Source organism: Molossus molossus, unplaced genomic scaffold, assembly GCF_014108415.1.
Source record: "Molossus molossus isolate mMolMol1 unplaced genomic scaffold, mMolMol1.p scaffold_m16_p_21, whole genome shotgun sequence".
In the NCBI taxonomy this organism is placed as follows: domain Eukaryota; kingdom Metazoa; phylum Chordata; class Mammalia; order Chiroptera; family Molossidae; genus Molossus; species Molossus molossus.
This window is the reverse complement of record NW_023425357.1, coordinates 925,443-945,465: the sequence shown is the minus strand read 5'-3', so window position 1 is coordinate 945,465 and position 20,023 is coordinate 925,443. Positions and strand designations below refer to the sequence as shown.

The 20,023-nt window shown below is 45.8% G+C and overlaps 1 protein-coding gene and 1 pseudogene across 1 annotated transcript; both read left to right on the top strand.

Annotated features, from left to right (window-relative positions):
• Positions 1–1,271: 1,271 nt before the first annotated feature.
• On the top strand, positions 1,272–9,088 carry LOC118638783 (annotated as a pseudogene).
• Positions 9,089–14,005: 4,917 nt separating this feature from the next.
• LOC118638782 (zinc finger protein 239-like) lies at positions 14,006–15,202 on the top strand. Its single transcript, XM_036274907.1, has 2 exons — positions 14,006–14,913; positions 14,992–15,202. Exons 1-2 carry the CDS (start codon positions 14,006–14,008, stop codon positions 15,200–15,202), a joined length of 1,119 nt encoding a protein of 372 aa, XP_036130800.1.
• The last annotated feature ends 4,821 nt before the right edge of the window (positions 15,203–20,023 follow it).

Genomic DNA, 20,023 nt, shown 5'->3' with positions numbered 1-20,023 from the left:
TGTACACGAAAGGGGACACATCAAGTGGCGCCACCCGCACGACCAACCAGGGCTAGGTACGTGCTCTTAGCGGGAACCAAACCTGGGTCTCTCTGGGGACCGCAGGCCGACACTCTAACCGCTGAGCCAAACAGGCCAGGGCCACTTTCTTTTAATTTTTAAAAAATTATTGACCTTCCAAAAAAAGCCAAAAGTCAAAATCAAAAGTTTTTTATTTACTTAAAAATTTTTTTAAAATTTTTTATCTTTATAGATTTTTTTTTTTTCTTTTTTTTTTTTTTATCCTCACCCGAGGATATTTTTCCATTTTTTGTACAGATAGAGTGGGAGGGAGAGAGGGGAAGGGAGAGAGAGTGAGAAACATCGACGTGAAGGAACACATCGAGTGGCTGCCACCCGCACGACCAACCAGGGCCAGGGACAAACTACAACCGAGGTACGTGCCCTTAGCGGGAACCGAACCCGGGTCTCTCCGTACCGCAGGCCGACGCTCTAACCGCTGAGCCAAACTGGCCAGGGCTCTTTATAGATTTTTAGAGTGAGAAGCAGGGAGAGTAAGATAGAAACATTGATGAGAAAGAACATCAACTGGCGACCTTTTGGTTTATGGGTCAGTACTCATCCACTGAGCCACACCAGCCGGGCTAAAAGATGTTTTTATTGAGAGTGGAAGGGAGAAGAAGAGAGAAATATCGATTGGCTGCCTCCTGCAGAACCCGCACTTAGGATCAAGCCTGCAATCTTGGAATGTGCCCTAAGCAGGAATCTAATCAGTGACCTCTTGTGTATGATACAATGCTCAACCTACTGATTCACACTGGCCAGGGCAACAAAATCACTTTATAAATGACTAAAGGATATAGGTTTTCAGCAGAGATGCTTTAATCCTGCCTGAGAACACTGAAATCACATGGAGGGTGTGTGCAAAATCTAAGGGAAGGGTTTCAATGGGCCATTGAAGTATGGCTGCCCCTTCCCTGGGGCACAATGTTGATGCATGGGTGGCTCAGGCCATGTTGTGCCTGTTTGTTTTCTGATGGCTGGGGAACCAGAGCTTCAGGAAGACTAAAACTGGCCCCTTCTTTAGCTCTTGAGCCTGTTAACATCCTCCAGCAGCCTCTGAGGCAGGTCTGCTCACTATCCCCAGTTTACACTGGTGAAAACTGAACCTGAATTGGGATTGGAGGGGGCATCTTTTGAGTTTCCCAGCTAGGGTGGGCATCCAGGAATTGATTCTAGGCCCAGATCCTAGTGTCTCAGAAAGTCTTGCCATGTGCATCCCCCTTTTCTCACAGTGAGGTTGCACAAAGAAAATTTTATTCCTGAGTCCCTCTTCATCTTAAGGGTGCCCTGCAAATGGCTTTCAGGATAATTATGTTTTCTGCACAGTTTATCACATATTTCTTTTTTTTATCCTCACCGGAGGATATTTTGTTCAGATAGAGTGGGAGGGAGGGAGGGAGAGAGAGAAACATTGACGTGAAAGGGACACATCGAGTGGCTGCCACTCACACGACCCAACCAGGGCTGGGAACAAACTGCAACCAAGGTACATGCCCCTAGCGGGAACCAAACCCGGGTCTCTCTCGACTGCAGGCCGACGCTCTAACCGCTGAGCCAAACCAGCCAGGGCAAATATTTCTTTTTCTTGAACTAACATTCTCCTGGCTTTCATCTGTGTATTGTGGATATTGATGTGATGGCTCCTTCCAAGTGGGAAGTGGAGATCATTTTACTCAGCTGGGTGTATGCGAATTCTCAGAAACTTCTTTATCTTTTAAAAAAATTTTAATATGTTTTTATTGATTTTTTTAGAGGGGAAGGGAAAAAGAGATAGACGCATCGACGTGAGAAGGGAACATCCATCAGTTGTCTCCTGTTCACCCCCCAGTGGGGATCGAGCCCGCAATTGTGGCATGTGCCCTGACTGGGAATAGAACTGGACCTCATCCCATGGGATGACACTCAATCCACTGAGCCACACCAGCTCGACCGGCTTTTATCTTTATTTTTTTATCCTCACCGGAGGACATTTTTCCATTTTTTGTTCAGATAGAGTGGGAAGGAGAGAGAGGAAGAGAGAGAGAGAAACATCAACATGAAAGGGACACTTCGAGTAGCTGCCACCCGCATGACCAACCAGGGCCGGGGACAAACTGCAACCGAGGTACGTGCCCTTAGCAGGAACCGAACCCAGGTCTCTGTGGACTGCAGGCCGACACTCTAACCACTGAGCCAAACTGGCTAGGGCTCGTCCTTTATCTTTATAACTTAACACTTCCTACTGGACACACAGTGAGACCCACAGACTTGATTTTCAACTAGCTGTTCTTAGTCAGCTCCTTGGTGCTTTTCTTTAGAAGGATCCCTCTTACAATGGCAGCTTGTAGGTCAAATATTTCCTGAATGAGACTGGATGTAAACTATTTCCACAGAGTGGCCAGAGGGGTTTGCCTCAGCAGTGCCTCCCTTGGTGTCTACAAGGCAATTAGACTTTCCCCCAATTTCTCTCGGTGGATGAAGCTTAGAGTGAGATCCCTGAAGTGCATTGGTTTCTGCTGTTCCCTCTGCTGAATTGTGCACCTCTTGGTGAATATCTTTGTTCCTATCAATATAACTGGTCGAATGCACAGTGAAACTTTAGTAGGAGAATAAATTATGGATACTGTTGAGCTCTATCCAGACAGTCACCAGGTTTGTAATTGTGGTTATATTTTCCATGATTGACCTTATGTATTTGGGCCTCATGATCTGGGCTAGTGGCTCTATGGTGTTTTTTTTTTTAATCCTCACCCAAGGACTTTTTTTTGCATTTATCTTCAGTTAGAGCGGGAGGGAGAGAGGAGTGAAGAGAGAGAGAAACTGATGTGAGAGAGACACATTGTTTGACTGGTTACATCCCCATGACTCCAACCAGGGCCGGGGACAAACTACAACCAAGGTATGTGCCCTTAGCAGGAACCGAACCTCGGTCTCTCTGGACCACGGGCTGATGCTGGTAACCACTGAGCCAAACCAGACAGGGCTGTGGTTCTTTTCCACAGGTACCAGCAGCGAGTCCAACACATTTGCAGCAACAACAGGTCTCATGAGACCAGAGCCACATGTATCATCTTGATCCTTTTTCTTCTTTTACTCACTATCATATCTTTTATATATTTGGATGACTCTGTGTGTTGCCTCAGACCAGTGGTGGGTGGACCACCTCTTTGTCTCTGTCTTTATATTTTTTCTTTATTAATTTTTAGAGAGAGAGGAAGGGAGAGGGAGAGAGTGATAGAAACATCAATGAGAGAGAACATTTATTGGCCACCTCCTTCATGCCCCTCACTGGGGATCGGGCTCACAACCTGGGCATGTGCTCTGACCAGGAATCGAACTGGTGACCTTTTGGTGTATGGGTTGATGCTCATCCACTGAGCCACACAGGCCGGGCTGTTTCTGTTTTTATGTGTCCCAACATTCAGCCCCTTTGTGCTCATTTTCAGAGATACTCATGTCTCAGCTTTGTTCTACCTGCTTGACAAAAAAACAGTTTGTCCTAATTTGATTGACCTAATCAAATTTGACCTAATTTGACAATATGACTCTGTTCTCTACAGGAAAATGAATCTTCCCTTCTACCATCTTGTAATATTTAGGGAACTAATAATTAGATTATTGATCAATATTTATTCTATGTAGAATGGGTAAGTTAGGTTCTGGAAATCATAATCCTAGAAGAGGCTTACTATGAACATTATTATGTATGTGCTTATACAAAGAGTACACTAACTTCCCTGGGTGGTTGCGCAGTGGTTATAGCATCGGCTTGCGGACCAATGATTCACAGGTTTGATTCTGTTCAAGGGCATGTACCTCGGTGGTGGTTCATCCCCGGCCCTGTTTGGGTCATATGGGAGGCAACCAGTTGATGTGTTCCTCTCACATCAATGTTTCTCTCTCTCCCTCCCACTCTGTCTGAAAACAAATGGAAAAATATCCTTGAGTGAGGATTTTAAAAAAAAACACAAAAAAACCCAGAGTACATTAAATGTTTTAACTTCATCCAAAAAAAAAAGTTCATGATATTTTAAATAGTATGACAAAAGATTTTGAATTTGGGAATTTGGAGAGTATCAGTTTGGTTATTTTATTTGTGTGCGCACGCGCGTGTGTGTGTATTACAATTTTAAATTTACCATTTGAATTATTTTCAAATGTATAGTTCACTAGTATTAAGTAAATTTGCAATGTTGTGTATCTACCAACACTTTTCAAAACCGTTTAGAACACGCAAATTGTGTGTTCATTTGTGCAGTAACTGCTTATTTACCCCTCATTTCAGCCTCTGGTAACATCTAATCTACATTCTGTCTTTATGAGTTTACTTATGATAGATATTTCTTATAAGTGGAACCAGACAATATTTGTCCTTCTGTGTCTAGCTTGTGACACTTAGCATATTGTTTTCAAGGCTTATCCATCTTGTGGCATGTATCAGACCTTGGTTGCTGTATAATATTCCACTGTTTGGACATTCCACATTTGTTTATCTGTTCATCTGTTGATGAACCCGTGGGTGGTTTTCACTTTTTGGCTGTTGTGATTAGTGCTGCTGTAAATATAGTTGTACAAGGATATGTTTGTATCCATCCTTTAAATATTTTTGGAGTATAGACCTTGGAATGGAATTAATTGCTTGGTCATATGATATATTTATAGTAAACGTTTTGGGGAACTGCTATACTGTTTTTTTAATTAAGATTTGAAAATTTGACTTTTAGAGAAAGGAAGGGAGAAAGAGAGAGTAATATCCAGGTGAGAGTGGAAATTGATCAGCTGCCTCCTGCACACCCACTACTGGCCATCTAGCCCACATCCTGGACACATGCCATGACCAGGAATCAAACCAGCAGCCTTTCAGTGCTCAGGATTACACCCAAGCAACTGAGCTGCACCAGCCAGGGTTATCCTGTTTTTCACATTGTATACCATTTTATATTCCCATAAGAAATACACAAAAGTTTTCATTGACACAGCCTGGAGGCTCACTGATCAAATGGTCAAATGTAGGTGCATGAGGACGTGGGGAAATGCAATCAGCCTGAGCCCTTGTAGCAAAAGCCTTGACTTGAAATGGCTTTCTGCATGGGACTCTCTTTCTCAGCCATAATTATATTACTCCAGAAGCAGGGTCCTGGGGCCTCTCTGGCAAGCCAGGCTTTTGGGAGGAGCCTACACTGAACTGCCATTTGAGCCAGACCTGCTGTATCCCCCCACCATTAGCATCTTCACCGAGTATTCAGAGCAGCTCCATTCTGCCCTATCAGGACTGTGCTCTTTGGATCAGTTACACTGGATTTTGCATGAAGATGGACCAATCAGTGATCAGGGGTGGGACTTCTGTCTATATAAGTGAGGTTCCTTCTGACTCAAAGAGCACACTTTTCTACCTAACACTAAAAGTTTTATTCTCCTGGCTGGAGCAGAGTGAAGACCAATGAAGCAGGTAGAACATACCAGAGCCAGAGCTATGTAGCCAGAGAGGGGCCTTGCACAGTGACACTATTGAGCTGTTCAACAGCTTTGCAGTTCTCATAGCTTCACTGTATTACAGTTGAGATGTTTGACTTGAATTAAGTTTCATCTTTACTGCACCCCAAATTGGGGATTCCTGTTGGCATGGAATTGGCACCAATGACCATTGGTTAACACTCTACACATTTCACAGGGACCAAGCAATGAGTTTCAACCTCCACCAAGTGATCAGGTTCTGATATTAACCAACAGCAAAAGACCCACTTGTCTTTGACTTTCCTGGTATTGGTGACCTTGTAGGACATGACCATCACCTTTACCTGGGAAAAAATAAGGACATCTGGACCTCACCCATAGGGCCCTGTACTAGAATGTGATGCTTCAGAACTGTGGGATTCTGGTCTTGCTAAGTAAATCTGTACCTCTGTCTTCTCTGTTTTGTCCCTGTGAGCCAACATACTGTAACGCACCAAACTGACCGAATCTGTTCAGGCTCCATAATTGAGAGAACCTGAAATAATACTTTCAGACTAAGCCTGCATACTAAGCATCAGAAAGTCTCAAATAATGTCTCTAAATGCTTAGGTGATCATTTACAAACTCCCGTAAGGAAGTGTTGAGTATGCCCCCCTCCTTTTTTTTTTTTTTAAATCCTCACTGAGAATATTTTTCCACTTATCAAATAGAATGGGAGGGAGGGAGAGAAACATGAGGGGAGAGACACATCCACTGGTTGCCTCCCACATGGCCCAACCAGGGCATGGATGAACTGCAAGGTGCATGCCCTTGACTGGAATGGAATCTGCCACTCATTGGTCCGCTGGCCCAGGCTCTAACTGCCTAGCCAAACCTTTCAGGGTGAATACAGTGATAAAGTGATTCTGTTCCTCACGCTTAGAGGCTGCATACACCATTTCCCAGCTTCTCTGTAGTTTCTGGTGAGCTGCTACCTTAACCTGGGCCTTTGCAGCCGAAACTACATTACCCGGTAAACACCGCGCCAGGCGCCACCCTCTTTGAGCCATTGATGGTTCATGAGTGTCAATTCTGCACAGACGTATCCCGTTGGGGCGGGACTTCCGGCAGCTTAGCCTTGGCGGCCGTTTCGGGCCATCTTGGTTCAGTTGGTGTTGAGGAGCCTGAGGTTGAGGAGCACTGGGTTGGTGCACGAGGATGGGTTGGGAAGGTTCGGGAAGAGTCACCCCTGCTGCTCAGAGGCGCATCTCAGGCAGTGGGCAGCGAGGAGTCCACTTCCAGGTCCCCGCCCGCCTGGCCCAGAGTCCAGTGAGTCCGGTGGCGGTGGTGGAGCTGAGGCGCTGGGCTAAGGTGAGTGTGCGTCGTCCCTGCAGGCGACCACGTCCTGCAGCCCGGCCGGAGCCCCGACCTGGAGGCGCTGGTGGGTGACACGCGTTGTGACAGCGGCGGGCGAAGGAGGGAGGCTGAGGAGCCACCGTGGAAGGACGTGGAGGTGGCTCAGAGCCTGGAGGGTCCGGGAAGCCTGAGGTTAGCGTTGTGTGTTCAGGAAACTGACAGTGTGAGGCCGTGTTCGGGGTGCCCGGACCCGTAGAGAATTATGAACCGAAAAGGCCCCGCCTGAAGTAGGCCCTTAAACGTTTTCCAAAACCGCCCTGGCCAGTTTGGCACAGTGGTTCGAGCGTCGGCCCCACGGACCGGAGTCCTGGGTTCGGTTTCTGGGAAGGGCGCTGCCTCTGTTGCAGTTCGTCCCCTCTCCAGTGGGGGTCGTATGGGTGGTGGCCGGTTGTCTCTCTCTCACATGGACGTTTTTCTCTCTCTCTCTTCCTTCCTTTCTCCCTCCCGCTCTATCCGAAGATAAATGCGAAACAGTCCTCGGGTGAGGATTTTTTTTAAAAAAATCGTTTTTTGCCCTGGCCGGTTTGGCTCAGCGGTTGGAGCATCGGCCTGCAGTCCGGAGAGACCCGGTTCGGTTCCCGCTAAGGGCACGTACCTTGGTTGCAGTTTGTCCCCGGCCCTGGTTGGTCGTGCGGGTGGCAGCCACTCGATGTGTCTCTTTCATGTCGATGTTTCTCTCTCTCTCTCTCTCTCTCTCTCTCTGTTCCTCTCTCTCCCTCCCACTCTACCTGAACAAAAAATGGAAAAATGTCCTCGGGTGAGGATAAAAAAAAAAAAAAGGATTTTTTTTTAAAAAATCGTTTTTTGCCCTGGCCGGTTTGGCTCAGTGGTTGGAGCATCGGCCTGCGGTCTGGAGAGACCCGGGTTCGGTTCCCGCTAAGGGCACGTACCTCAGTTGCAGTTTGTCCCCGGCCCTGGTTGGTCGTGCGGGTGGCAGCCACTCGATGTGTCTCTTTCACGTCGATGTTTTTTTCTCTCTCTCTCTTCCTCTCTCTCCCTCCCACTCTGTCTGTGCAAAAAATGGAAAAATGTCCTGGCTGGAGGATAAAAAAAAAAAAAAAAAGCCCTGGCCGGTTTGGCTCAGCGGTTAGAGCGTCGGCCTGCGGTCCTGAGAGACCGGGGTTCGGTTCCCGCTAAGGGCACGTACCTCGGTTGCAGTTTGTCCCCGGCCCTGGTGGGTCGTTTGGGTGGCAGCCACTCGTTGTGTTCCTTTCACATCGATGTTTCTCTCTCTCTATCTGTTCCTCTCTCTCCCTCCCACTCTACCTGAACGAAAAATGGAAAAATGTCCTTGGGCGAGGATAAAAAAAAAAAAAAAAAAAAAATCGTTTTTTGTCGCACTACAGTGGTTGACCTATCGACCCATGCATCAAGAGGTCGCGGGCCCCTGGACGGTTTGGCTCAGCGGTTAGAGCGTTGGCCTGCGGTCCAGAGAGACCCGAGTTCGGTTCCTGTAAGGGCATGTACCTCGGTTGCCGATTGTCCCCAGCCCTGGTTGGTCGTGGGGTGGCGGCCACTTGGTGTGTCCATTTTGCATCGACGTTTTTCTCTCTCTCTCTCCCTCCCTCCCACTCTGTCTGAACAAGGAATGGAAAAATGCCCTCCCCTGAGGATTAAAAAAAAAGGGGGGGGGGGTCGCAGGTTCAGGGCACATGCCCAGGTTGTGGGCCGGATCCCCAGTGGGGGGAATGCAGGAGGCGGCCAGTCAGTGTTCTCTCTCATGGATGTTTCTGTCTCTCTCTCCCTCTTGTTTCCTTTCTCTCTAAAATCAATAAAGGGGAAAAAAAATTTAAAACATTTCCCAAAACCTCAGAGGAACAGACTGAAAGGAGGCTTAGAGGCAGGAGTATTTAGGTTTTGTCCTGGGTCACTCAGCTGATAAGAGTCAGCACTGAGGATTGAGACCAGAGAAAATGCAGTGATCCCAGGTCACCCTGCTCCAGAACTAATCCAGGGAATAGGGGAGCCCAGAGCCCTTTGAATCCAGCCATGGTCACCCTCCTCTCAGAACCTCCCTCTTCGCACAGATGGTTGGTTACAAGTACAGAAGCACTTATGGACCCTGCAAAGGTGAGTGGAAGGATGTTTCAAAACCTCACTGCTCATGATTCCTCGTGATCCCTGGGATTGTGGTATCCTGGGAGTCTGCCTCTCTCTCTTCCAGTCTTTGTGTCTGGAGATGGTGAACCAAGCCTAAGCCCAGGGTCCTCAGACCAGGCTGGGGATTATATGGAGTGATTCCTATTGCTAGCAACCAATCAGATGAGATATGGAGGCAGTTGCCCCAAGTATAGGTGCTACTCTATTTAGACTCTTGGAGGTGTGGCCTAACTGGCTCAAGGGAGTTTAATTTCTCTTTTTTTTAATCCTCACCCGAGGACATTTTTCCATTTTTTTTTGTTCAGATAGAGCGGGAGGGAGAGAAAGGAAGAGAGAGAGAGAGAAACATCGATGTGAAGGGACACATCGAGTGGCTGCCACCCACATGACCAACCAGGGCCGGGGACAAACTGCAACCGAGGTACATGCCCTTAGCGGGAACCGAACCCGGGTCTCTCTGTACCGCAGGCCAACGCTCTAACCGCTGAGCCAAATCGGCCAGGGCCCAGTTTAATTTCTTTATAATGGGAACAGAGAGCAAGAGGTCAGGAGTCATGACTTGGATGAAGTTGTATGTCTGTTCTGGAGGTGATGGGATCAATAGGAGGTTTGGAGCAGAGGAGGAAGGTGATCTGACCAAGCCCTCATCAGGTTCCCTGTGGCTGCAGCATGGAGAACAGATTGGGGGTGTGAAGAAGGTGGTAGGAAGACCAGGAATGAGGCTACTGCAATAGTCCAGGTTAGTGTTGGTGATGTGGACCAGTGTGGTGGCCTTGGAAGTGATAATAATGCTTTGATTCTGCATCAGTTTTTTTGATACATTTATCTGCTCTGATTTTCTGATTTTGAAGGGTTGAGAGAAAAAAATAGAAGTCAGGGATGGTAGCAAGGTTTTTTGGGTTAGAAGCTGAAATGTTGGAAATTCTACCAACTGGGCTGTGGAAGCTGGTAGTAGGATTAATTTTCATTTAATTACTTAGGAGTTTTGGTTATAAATGTATGAGTAGAGGTATTAAGTGAGCAGGTGTACACCCAGGTCTGGGACTGTTAGGAGGATTTCAGAGTGGAGACATCTGGAAAAGGTGGTGGATAGTATGTGGACCATGATGAAACTGTGCATCTTAACTTGGGCAGCTAAAACAAAGTACCTTTATTTCTCACAATTCTGGAGGCTGGGAAGTCCAAGATCAAACAGCTGGCAGATTCTGTTCCTGGTGAGGAACTGTGGTCTTTGCTTGGTGCAAACACCGGAGAGAGCATGAGAGCTTTACCTTTTTCTTCTAAATCTTGTTAATTCCCCCATTGTGTGGGCCTTACCCTCATGATCTAACCTAAAACTGTTTAATTCCCCAAGTCTCCACCTTTAAATATTATCATACTGGGGGTTAGGTCTTAGCACGAATTCTGGGAGGGCGTATATATTCCGTCTATAACACTGTGGGTCAAAGTTAGTAGGGTAATCCTGGTAATGATGACATTAACAGCATCCCAGGAAGAGGAGGGGGTAGTTTGAAGACTGGGTCTCATGTAAACGGGTGAAGGAGAGAAGTGGCTATGAGAGCAGTCTGGGAAAGGATGATCAAGCAGGTGATCAAGGTGACTGGTTCACTGCTCTGTGGACGCACCAGGATTTTGTCACCACATTGGTATATCTGGGGATTGTCAGTCAAGTGGGTGGATTAGTTTAGGGCACAAGTGGTCATGAGGGAGAGTAACTGGATCTGGGGTAGAAAGTCTCCTGAGAGGGTTTTTGTTGTTAATCCTCACCTGAGAATATTTTTTCATTGATTTTTTTTTTTTTTTTAAGATAGAGTGGAAGGGAAGGAAGGAGGGGGAGAGAGAGAAACATTGAAGTGAGAGAGACACATTGATTGGTTGCCTCCCGCACAACCCCAATCGAGGCTGGGGTCGAACTTGCAACCCAGGTATGTGCCCTTGACTGGAATCAAACCCATGACCCCTCAGTTCGTGGGCTAGCACTCTAACCAATGAATCAAACCAGCCAGGGCTCTGAGAGGGTTTTGAATGAGGTTTAGGGAGAGAGAGGCAGGCTGTGACTGGTGAGGAGACATGAATTACAGCACCAATGGAGGAAGGTCAAGGGCGTATGATAGCCACAGTGATTCTGGGTGACTGAGGCTAAAGCAAGGAGCAGAGTCAGACAGAGAGACCTGTAGAACAGAATTGTGGACTGCTAATGGCAGTGGGGACCATTGGAGGTCTGTGGTACAACTAAATCCTGAGTTTTTTGTTGTTGTTTTGTTTTAAATTCTCACCTGAGCATATTTTTTCACCTATTTGCAGACAGAGTGGGAGGAAGGGAGGGAGTGGGGGAGAGACAGACAGACAGACATTGATGTGAGAGAGACACATTAATTGGGTGCTCCCCGCACTACCCTGTCCAGGGCCAGAGACCAAACCGAAACTGAGGCACATGCCCTTGATCAGAATCGAACTCGCAACTCTGGTCCACAGGCCAACACTAACTGCTGAGCCAAACCGGCCAGGGCCTAAATCCTGTTTGAATTTGCGTTATCACTCTCTGTATGCCATGTGTTGAATAATATGTAGAAGGACAGGGAAGAGGTGGTGACTGTGAGAGAAGTATGGGTAGAAAATGATGTCTGCCCTGGCCTGTTTGGCTCAGAGGTTAGAGCATCAGCCCGTGGACCAATGAGTCTTGGGTTCAGTTCTGGTCAAGGGCTCGTACCTCAGTTGTGGTTCGTCCCTGGCCCTGGTTGGATCATGCAGGAAGCAACCACTCGATGTGTCTCAATCACATAGATGTTTCTCTCTGTCTTTCTCTCTCTTCCTTCCTCCCACTCTATCTAATGATAAATAGAAAAATATCATCTGGGTGAGGAATAAAAAAAAGAAAAGGAAATGATGTCCATAGATTGGGTGGAGGTGGGCAAAAAGGGAGAAAATGAGAGACAGCTAATAACTGTCAACAAGAAAAGAAAAGAAAAGAAAATGATGTCCATGTGACAAAGGAGTGAGAACTCATGGCCCAAGGACCCCAGCATTGAGGACAAAGGGTGAAATGTGAGCCAACACCCTTGGTTGTGTCTGTGGCATGACCTGGGGATCCTAGGACAATTGTCTGACAAAGGTGAGTGCGTCCCTGCTTGCAGATCCAGAGCTCAGATATCTATCTCCTCACCTCCCTGTTGTCATGGATGGACACAGTGATCAAAGGGATCATGAGGATAGAGTGCACATCAGTGCCACCAGGGCCTGATATCTCCTCTGAGGTGGGGGAATTGGAGGTGGGTAAGCAGGGGTTGAGTGAGTGGGTGGATGAACTTGAGGTCCTAGGAGAGAAGCTGATCATGGAATGAACTGTCTGTATTATGGCAGGGCTATGTGACCTTTGAAGATGTGGCCATTTATTTCTCCCTGGAGGAGTGGGGGCTCCTTGATGAGGCACAGAGGTCCCTATACCATGATGTGATGCTGCAGAATTTTGCACTTACAACATCCCTGGGTAAGGTCTTCATCTTTCTCCCAGTGTCCTTGTCTGGTTTCTCTTGTCCCCTGTCCTAAAGGAAGCTCTGTCCTTTCCATAACCAGTCCATGGGCTGTACTGGCTTCTCTACTTCCTTGGTGTATACACTTTGGGTACCAGCACTAAGCTGTGTACACTACCCCAAGCAATGCATTCCTCAAACAGCCCTAACTTCTTTTACCCCAATGAGTGCAGGGAATGGTCTGGGAGTCAGGCATCTGGCAGTCGGCCTAATGGATCGCATCTTTCTTTACCTGTCCCTGGCAGGATGACTGTGTCCAAGTCCATGGTACCCCCTTGTGCCCCAGGTTTTGCCCTCTTCCTCTAGCTAACATTTTCTTGTGACCACCTGTATCAGGAATTACATGCATTGTTGCAGTTACTAATTAGAGTCAATAGACTTTTCTTGGAAGCCGCTCCTTTGAGATTTTATTGTAATATTACCTTTTTTCCTGTAGTGTGTTTCCTGAGTTGCTCTGGACCTGTTTTGACCACTCACATGTCCTGTCTTTCCCTAAGAACTAGCTTCATCAGGTCCTTACACAACTGAGAGTGTGGAGAGAGCCCTGCTCGAGTCTCAGGGTGAATGTGGCAAGATGGTCTTAGATCTGTGTTCAGATACCAAGTACCTGCCTGGTTCACAAAACACTTTTACACCAGTGTTTTGGTACAAGCGTCACTGAGCACAAATAATTTCTTCACTTTTTTCTTTATACTTGACACTTTTCTGATTTGTCATTTCATCTGTGACTTTTATTCTCTGGCTGTCCCCATCTCTCTACCTCCATGTGTTTCACTTTTCCTTTCCATTGCACAGTCTGAAGTTCTCCTACAGTGACCCACACATAATGTTTGTGAGGTGTGTGCATGTCTTTAAATAGTCCTGTATTTTCCTGGGCCTGCGCACAGCCATCCTTATGCATGGCATGGATGTTCCCAGCTGACAGGGTCCTGGCAGAAGGTTGTTGGCACAGAAGTGAGTCTTTGATTCTGGCTCTCCTCCCTGTTGTTGGACCCCATACTTCTGCCCTTTGTCCCAGAAGGTCTCCCCCATGCTATGATCTTGAGAGTCCCAGCCCTACCTTCAAATTGCTGCCTTGTCCTGAAAAATAGCCCATGGATCCATTCTTTGGTTTGAATGTATATGTATGACAGACACTTTTGATGGGACTTCCTCCTCCCACCAAAGCTAACGTGAACTTTCTCAGTATTTCTCTTCTTTCAGACTGTTGGTATAGAGCAAAGGGCAAGGAGGCCCCTTCTAAGAAGAGTGTTCCTGTGCAAGGAGAGTCACAGCTCAGGATTTCTAAGGCAAATCCATCAACCCAGAAGACTCACCTCTGTGAGAAGTGTGTCTCAGGTTTGAAAGACATTTTGCACCAGACTGAGCGCCAAGCAATATATTCTCAGCAGAAGCCATACTTCGGTAGGGAAACCAAAGACTTCTGGTTCAGTGAAAACCTTCACCAGCACCAAAAGCGTGGAGGAAAAATCTTCACAATTAGCATGGACAGGGCCTCATCTGTGAGGAGCTATAGATTCCATGTGTCAGGGAAGCCAGTGACCCGTGGGGACTTTCAAGCTACCTCAGGCCTTCTCCAACATGAGGCCACTCCCAATAGTGAGAAGCCCCAGAGCAGCACTGAGTGTGGGGAGCCCTTTAACAGTGGAAAAAGTCACAAGTGGATTGAAAGTAGGAGAGGTTTCAGTAATACACCCCCATTTCCCCACCAGAGAGTTTGCACTGGAGAAGGTCATGATGAGTGTAGCACATCGGGGGGAGGCCTCAGCTTTAATTGCAGGCTTGTTCAGCACCAGCAAACTCGCCCTGGAGAAAAGCTGTACAGGTGTGATGAATGTGGAAGATTCTTTAACCGCAAAACCCACCTTAGTCGACACTGGAGAGTTCACACTGGAGCAAAGCCCTTTAAGTGCACTGAATGTGGCAGATCTTTTAGCCAGAAATCTGATCTCCTTCAACACCAAAGAATTCACACAGGAGAAAGGCCTTATGAGTGCAGTGAATGTAAGAAATGCTTTATCCAGAAATCCATCCTTGTTAAACACCAGAGAGTTCACACTAATGAAAGGCCTTATACGTGCAATGAATGTGGGAAGTCGTTCAGCCAAAGTTCTGGCCTCCTTCGACACAAGAGAGTGCACACTAGAGAGAGGTCTTATGAATGCACTGAGTGTGGAAAGTGTTTTATCAAAAAATCTGTCTTCATTCAACACCAAAGAGTTCACACTGGAGAAAGGCCTTATGAGTGCAGTGAATGTAAGAAATCCTTTATCCAGAAATCCATCCTTGTTAAACACCAGAGAGTTCACACTAATGAAAGGCCTTATAAGTGTAATGAATGTGGGAAGTCGTTCGGCCAAAATTCTGGCCTCCTTCGACACAAGAGAGTGCACACTAGAAAGGCCTTATGAATGCACTGTGGGAAGTGTTTTATCAAAAAATATGTCCTCATTTAACACCAAAGATTTCGCACTGGAGACAGGCCTTATGAGTGCAGTGATTGTGGGAAATCCTTTATCCAGAAATCTGTCCTCATTCAACACCAAAGAGTTCACACTGGAGAAAAACCTCATGAAAATAGTGAATATGGGAAATTTAGCTGCAAAACTTACCTCATTCAACACTGGACAGTTCACACTGGAGCTAAGACTCATGAGTGCAGTGAGGGCGAGATTGTTTAGCCAGAGCTCTGGCCTCCTTCAGTAGAGGACCTGAGCTCACATGCAGTGAACGTAGGAAATTGTTTAGCTGCAAATCTGTCGTCATTCAACACCAAGAGTTAACACTGAAAAAAGACCTTAGATCCGCCAGGAATGTACTCTTTCCTTACTTAGTGTAACTGTGAGAGGAAAGCCTCTGTGAGGAGCCTTCTGCCTGAATTGACACCTATATCTGGATATCCAAAAACTAGAGATTATCCATAAATTATGTGGTAAGCATGTTTAACTTCCCAGGGTCCTTGCCAGATTTTTGTCACTCACAGTATCTTTGGCAGAAGCCATTTCCCCTCTACCAACTGGCAGGTCCACACAGGGTTGGAGACAGAACTGACCTCTGTTCTCTCCCATTAGTTGGAGGAAATCATGAGTGTCTTGAGACCTTCTCTCTGACAAATTAGGTCACAGACCTGACCCTGTGTTGGCCCAGAGAAACTGAGTTCTGGCGGCTTGACGAGGATTACTAGCTCTTTCAGGGACATATTGGGTCTCAATTAGTACTTACAGTCAAGTTTTACAGCTTCCAAGTCACCAAACCAAAAACTGCCTGTCACACATTGCTCTAGTTTGTGTAATAATACAGGTCTTTTAGTTTAAATACCTTTAATCTTGGAAACTCTGTTCACTGTGTGGGTAGTTTGAACGCAGAATAGGACTCTGCCAGTGTGAAGGAAGAACAGCATTTGTGGGCAAGTTATTCTCCCTAATGCTATTCCAGGATGCACAGTGCTCCAGCCAGCATGCACTGTGGGCACCAGGCAGGCAACAACATGGTGGGAAACTAGTCTATTTTCAGGAATCGTTTCCAAAAGTTCAGTCACTGCCTGGTGTGGCTCAGTGGATTGAGCATCATCTTGGCTGGTGTGGCTCAGTATACTGAGTGTCATCCATGGACTGAGAGGTCCTGGTTTGATTCCCTGACGGCACGTGCCCAAGTCGTAGGCTTGATCCCCAGTAGGGGGTGTGCAGGAAGCAGCAGTTCTGTTTCTTCTCATATTAATGTTTCTATCTCTCCCTCCCTCTCTAAAATATCAATAAAAACACATCTTTTAAAAAATGTGATTACCAAAGGCTTGCAGAGAAGTATGGGTTCACCTGCCCAGGGGCAGACCAGAGGATATAAAAAGGATGATTTTCCCTCTTGTAAATCACTGCAGGGCAGTGGCAACCCAGTTGTGTTATTAGATTTGGACAGGATCTGAACTTTATGGTGGAAATTTTGGCGGCCCTTGGAAGGAGGGTGCAACACAGAACTCAGGGCAGCGCAGGGAACTTGGATAAGACAGACCCTTTCCAGATGGTGGAGTTGATCAGTCACCATAAGTACACAAAGGCATTTCCCAGGGACTTTGCCAGAGTTCAGAATCATCCCATTGTCACCAGAAGTGTTATAAATGGAGAGTAAGTACTGCTTTTTAGGGGTTTTTTGTTTTTTATCCTCACCTGAGGATATTTTTCCATTTATCTTCAGATAAAGTGGAAAGGAGAGAGAGAGAAACATCAATGTGAGAGAGACACATCCACATTGACTGGTTGCCTTCTGCATGACCCCAACCAGGGTGGGGGACGAACCACAACTGAGATACGTGCCCTGGCTGGAATTGAAACCGTGAGTCATTGGTCCGCAGAATGCTGCTCTAACCACCGAGCAAAACGGGCCAGGGATGCTTTAGGGTTTTTAAAGCTTGAACAGAAATGACTTTTGTAAAGGCATATGACATTTAAAACTTTATTATACTCACAGGTCCTAGAGGAGGAAAGCCAGATGCAAACACGGGCAATCACTGCAAGTTAGGATGGGGAACTTATGGCAGGGGCCAGCCTTATCACAGTGGTGGTGATAGTCACCTGACATTCACATCTTGTTTGTGTGGATGCTGAAGCATCAGGAAAATAGGAAGTTTTAAGAGTTTACAATCAGTGGCCCTGGGCCGGTTTGCCTCAGCAGTTACAGTGTCAGCCCATGGACCAAGGGGTCTGGGTTTCAATGCCCTGTCAAGAGCATGTAACTGGGTTGACTGGGCCCCTGGTCAGGGTCATGTGGGAGGCAACCAATTGATGTGTCTCTCTCACATTGATATTTCTCTCTCTCTCTCCCTCCCTTCCACTCTATCTAAAACTCAATGTAAAAATATCCTTGGTGAGGATTAACCAAAAGAAGAGAGTTTACTATCAGTATCTTCGGGCACATTTATGTATTTTATCTTAGGGACCTCCTTCTGTGTTGGTTGTCTATAATAGTCTCTCTCTAATATCTTTGTCTTTTTTTTTTTTAATTTTTTTCTTTATTGATTTTTAAAGAGTGAGGAAGGGAGAGGGGGAGAGAAACATCAGTGAGAGAGAACATCGATTGGCTGCCTCCTGTATGCCCCCCACTGGGGATTTGGCCCACAACCTGGGCATGTGCCCTGACCAGGAATCGAACTGATGACTTCTTGGTGCATGGGTTGATGCTCAACCACTGAGCTACACTAGCTGGGTAACGTTTGTCTTTTTTTTTTTTTTTTGGTACATGCCCTTAGCGGGAACCAAACCCCAGACTCTGGTCTGCAGGCCGATGCTCCAACCGCTGAGCCAAACCGGCCAGGGCTCCTTTGTCTTCTTTACCTTTGTTTGTAGGTGCAGGGTGTCCTGTACTGGGTCCATAACATTACATCTGTAGTAAATATCTCTGGCTAATGCAAAGATAGTTAAGCTTTGTCTCCTACTTAGAGAAATTAAAGTTGTGTTAAATAGAAAACTGACTAAAATTTTGCAAGAGTTGAAGAGCAGGAATGTCCAGAAACTGTAGATGGGTTTCGGTCTAAATGTGATCTTGTGACCAGATATAAACATGTTTTGTTAGGTCTTGAACTTAGTACCTGCTTTGGATCCATTAATTTTGTTGGCATTCCTAAAGCTATCACATTCTCTCAGCTTTTGAGCAATGATAATTTCAAGTGTCCTAACTACTTAAATCCTAGCCAGAAAAAAATGGGTGAAGATATTCCTATTCCTATGATTGTCACATTATTATCATTTTGTTAATCCTCAACCCAGGACATTTTTTTCACTGATCCTCAGACAGAGTGGAAGGGAGGGAGGGAGGGAGAGAGAGAAACATCATTGTGAGAGAGATACATTGATCGGTTTCCTCCCACGTTGTACCCTGACCAGGGCCAGGGATCAATCCTGCAACTCAGATATGTGCTCGTGACTGAGAATCAAACCCACAATTTTGAGGGAGGTGGGACTTTATTTTTCCATGAATGACTACGGTTCTTCAAGGGCATGTTAATCTAGGATTCACAAAATTTTCCTGGAGTCAGTCACCTTTTTATTTAACTACTTGGTGTCTTTGATCATACATAAATTGTACATTTAAAAAAAATACTGTCATTTGGTTAAATTATATTTAACTCCTATTTTTTTGCATTGCTTGTTAAGTATCTGCTGTAACTTTTGTTATAGGAAATATAATTTTTTTAATGTTATCAGTGAATATTTGGTAACTTTTGTTATAGGAAATATAATTTTTTTAATGTTATCAGTGAATATTTGTTAGAGCAGTAAATAAACATGACATCTTAAATTTCCTCTTTTATGTTATTCTTCTGGCTAAATGTCCTCTTTAACTTTTTCCCCAAGCTCATATTGCTCAGTGTGCTCATGAATGAAAAAGAATCAGGTTTTGGGTACCATAGCCTCAGGGTGATTAAAATTTCAGCAGAGTCACATGCTCAACTGGATTCTAGCTCTTTTCAGACTTATGTAACTTACCAAATTTCATTAAGGACTTAAATATTTTCACCCTTCTCTGATGTTTCCCCAGAGCTTTTCACCACAATCTTTAAAGAATGACATAAACTTTCTGCAGTTTACATTTCACAACTGTCTCTATTTATTTATTTTTATCCTCACCCAAGGACATTTTTCCATTTTTTGTTTAGAGAGTGGGGGAGAGAGGAAGAAAGAGAGAGGGAGAGAGAGAAACATCAAAGTGAAAGGGGCACATCGAGTGGCTGCCACCTGCACGACCAACCAGGGTCAGGGACAAACCATGTTCCCTTAGCGGGGACCGAACCCAGGTCTCTTTGGACCGCAGGCCGACGCTCTAACTGTTGAGCCAAACCGACCAGGGCTCACAACTGTCTTTAAAGAGTTAATCTGAATTGCCCATTCAGTAAGGTCCTTCAAAAATAGGAAACACTGCCCTGGCTGGTATTTTTCAGTGGACAGAGCTTCAGACTGTGTAATGAAGGGTCATAGGTTTGATTTCTGGTTGAGGATACTTAGCTGAAAACTGTCCAGTTGGTGAAATAAAATTGCTTATGATAAAAAAATAATAATTAAATTGTTTTGTACACATTATTTACCACTTTTTTTTTTAAACCTTACTTTGCAATATTTTTTTATTGAGAAAACAAATAGTGCCCAGCTGGTGTGCCTCAGTAGTTAAGCATTGTCCCATGCACCAAGAGGTCCCTGGTTTGGATTCCCAGTCAGAGTACTTGCCCAGATTGTGGGCCCAATCCTCATTGGGGGCATGCAGGAGGTGGCCAATTGATGTTTCCTCTCCCTCTCTCTAAAATCAATAGAGAAAATTTTATATATGAAAAAGCAAGTAATGCCCTGGCTGGTTTGGCTCAGCGGTTAGAGCGTCGGTCTGCGATCCAGAGAGACCCTGGTTCGGTTCCCAGTAAGGGCATGTACCTCTGTTGCAGTTTGTCCCCGTCCCTGGTTGGGTCATGTGGGTGGCAACCACTCGATGTGTCTCTTTCACACTGATGTTTCTCTCTCTCTCTC

Excerpts from the sequence above, each read along its gene's own strand:
- LOC118638782 (XM_036274907.1), top strand. The coding sequence starts at position 14,006 with ATGGACAGGGCCTCATCTGTGAGGAGCTATAGATTCCATGTGTCAGGG. Across the intron at positions 14,914-14,991 it reads CTTCGACACAAGAGAGTGCA|CACTGGAGACAGGCCTTATG; the intron begins CACTAGAAAGGC and ends CCAAAGATTTCG.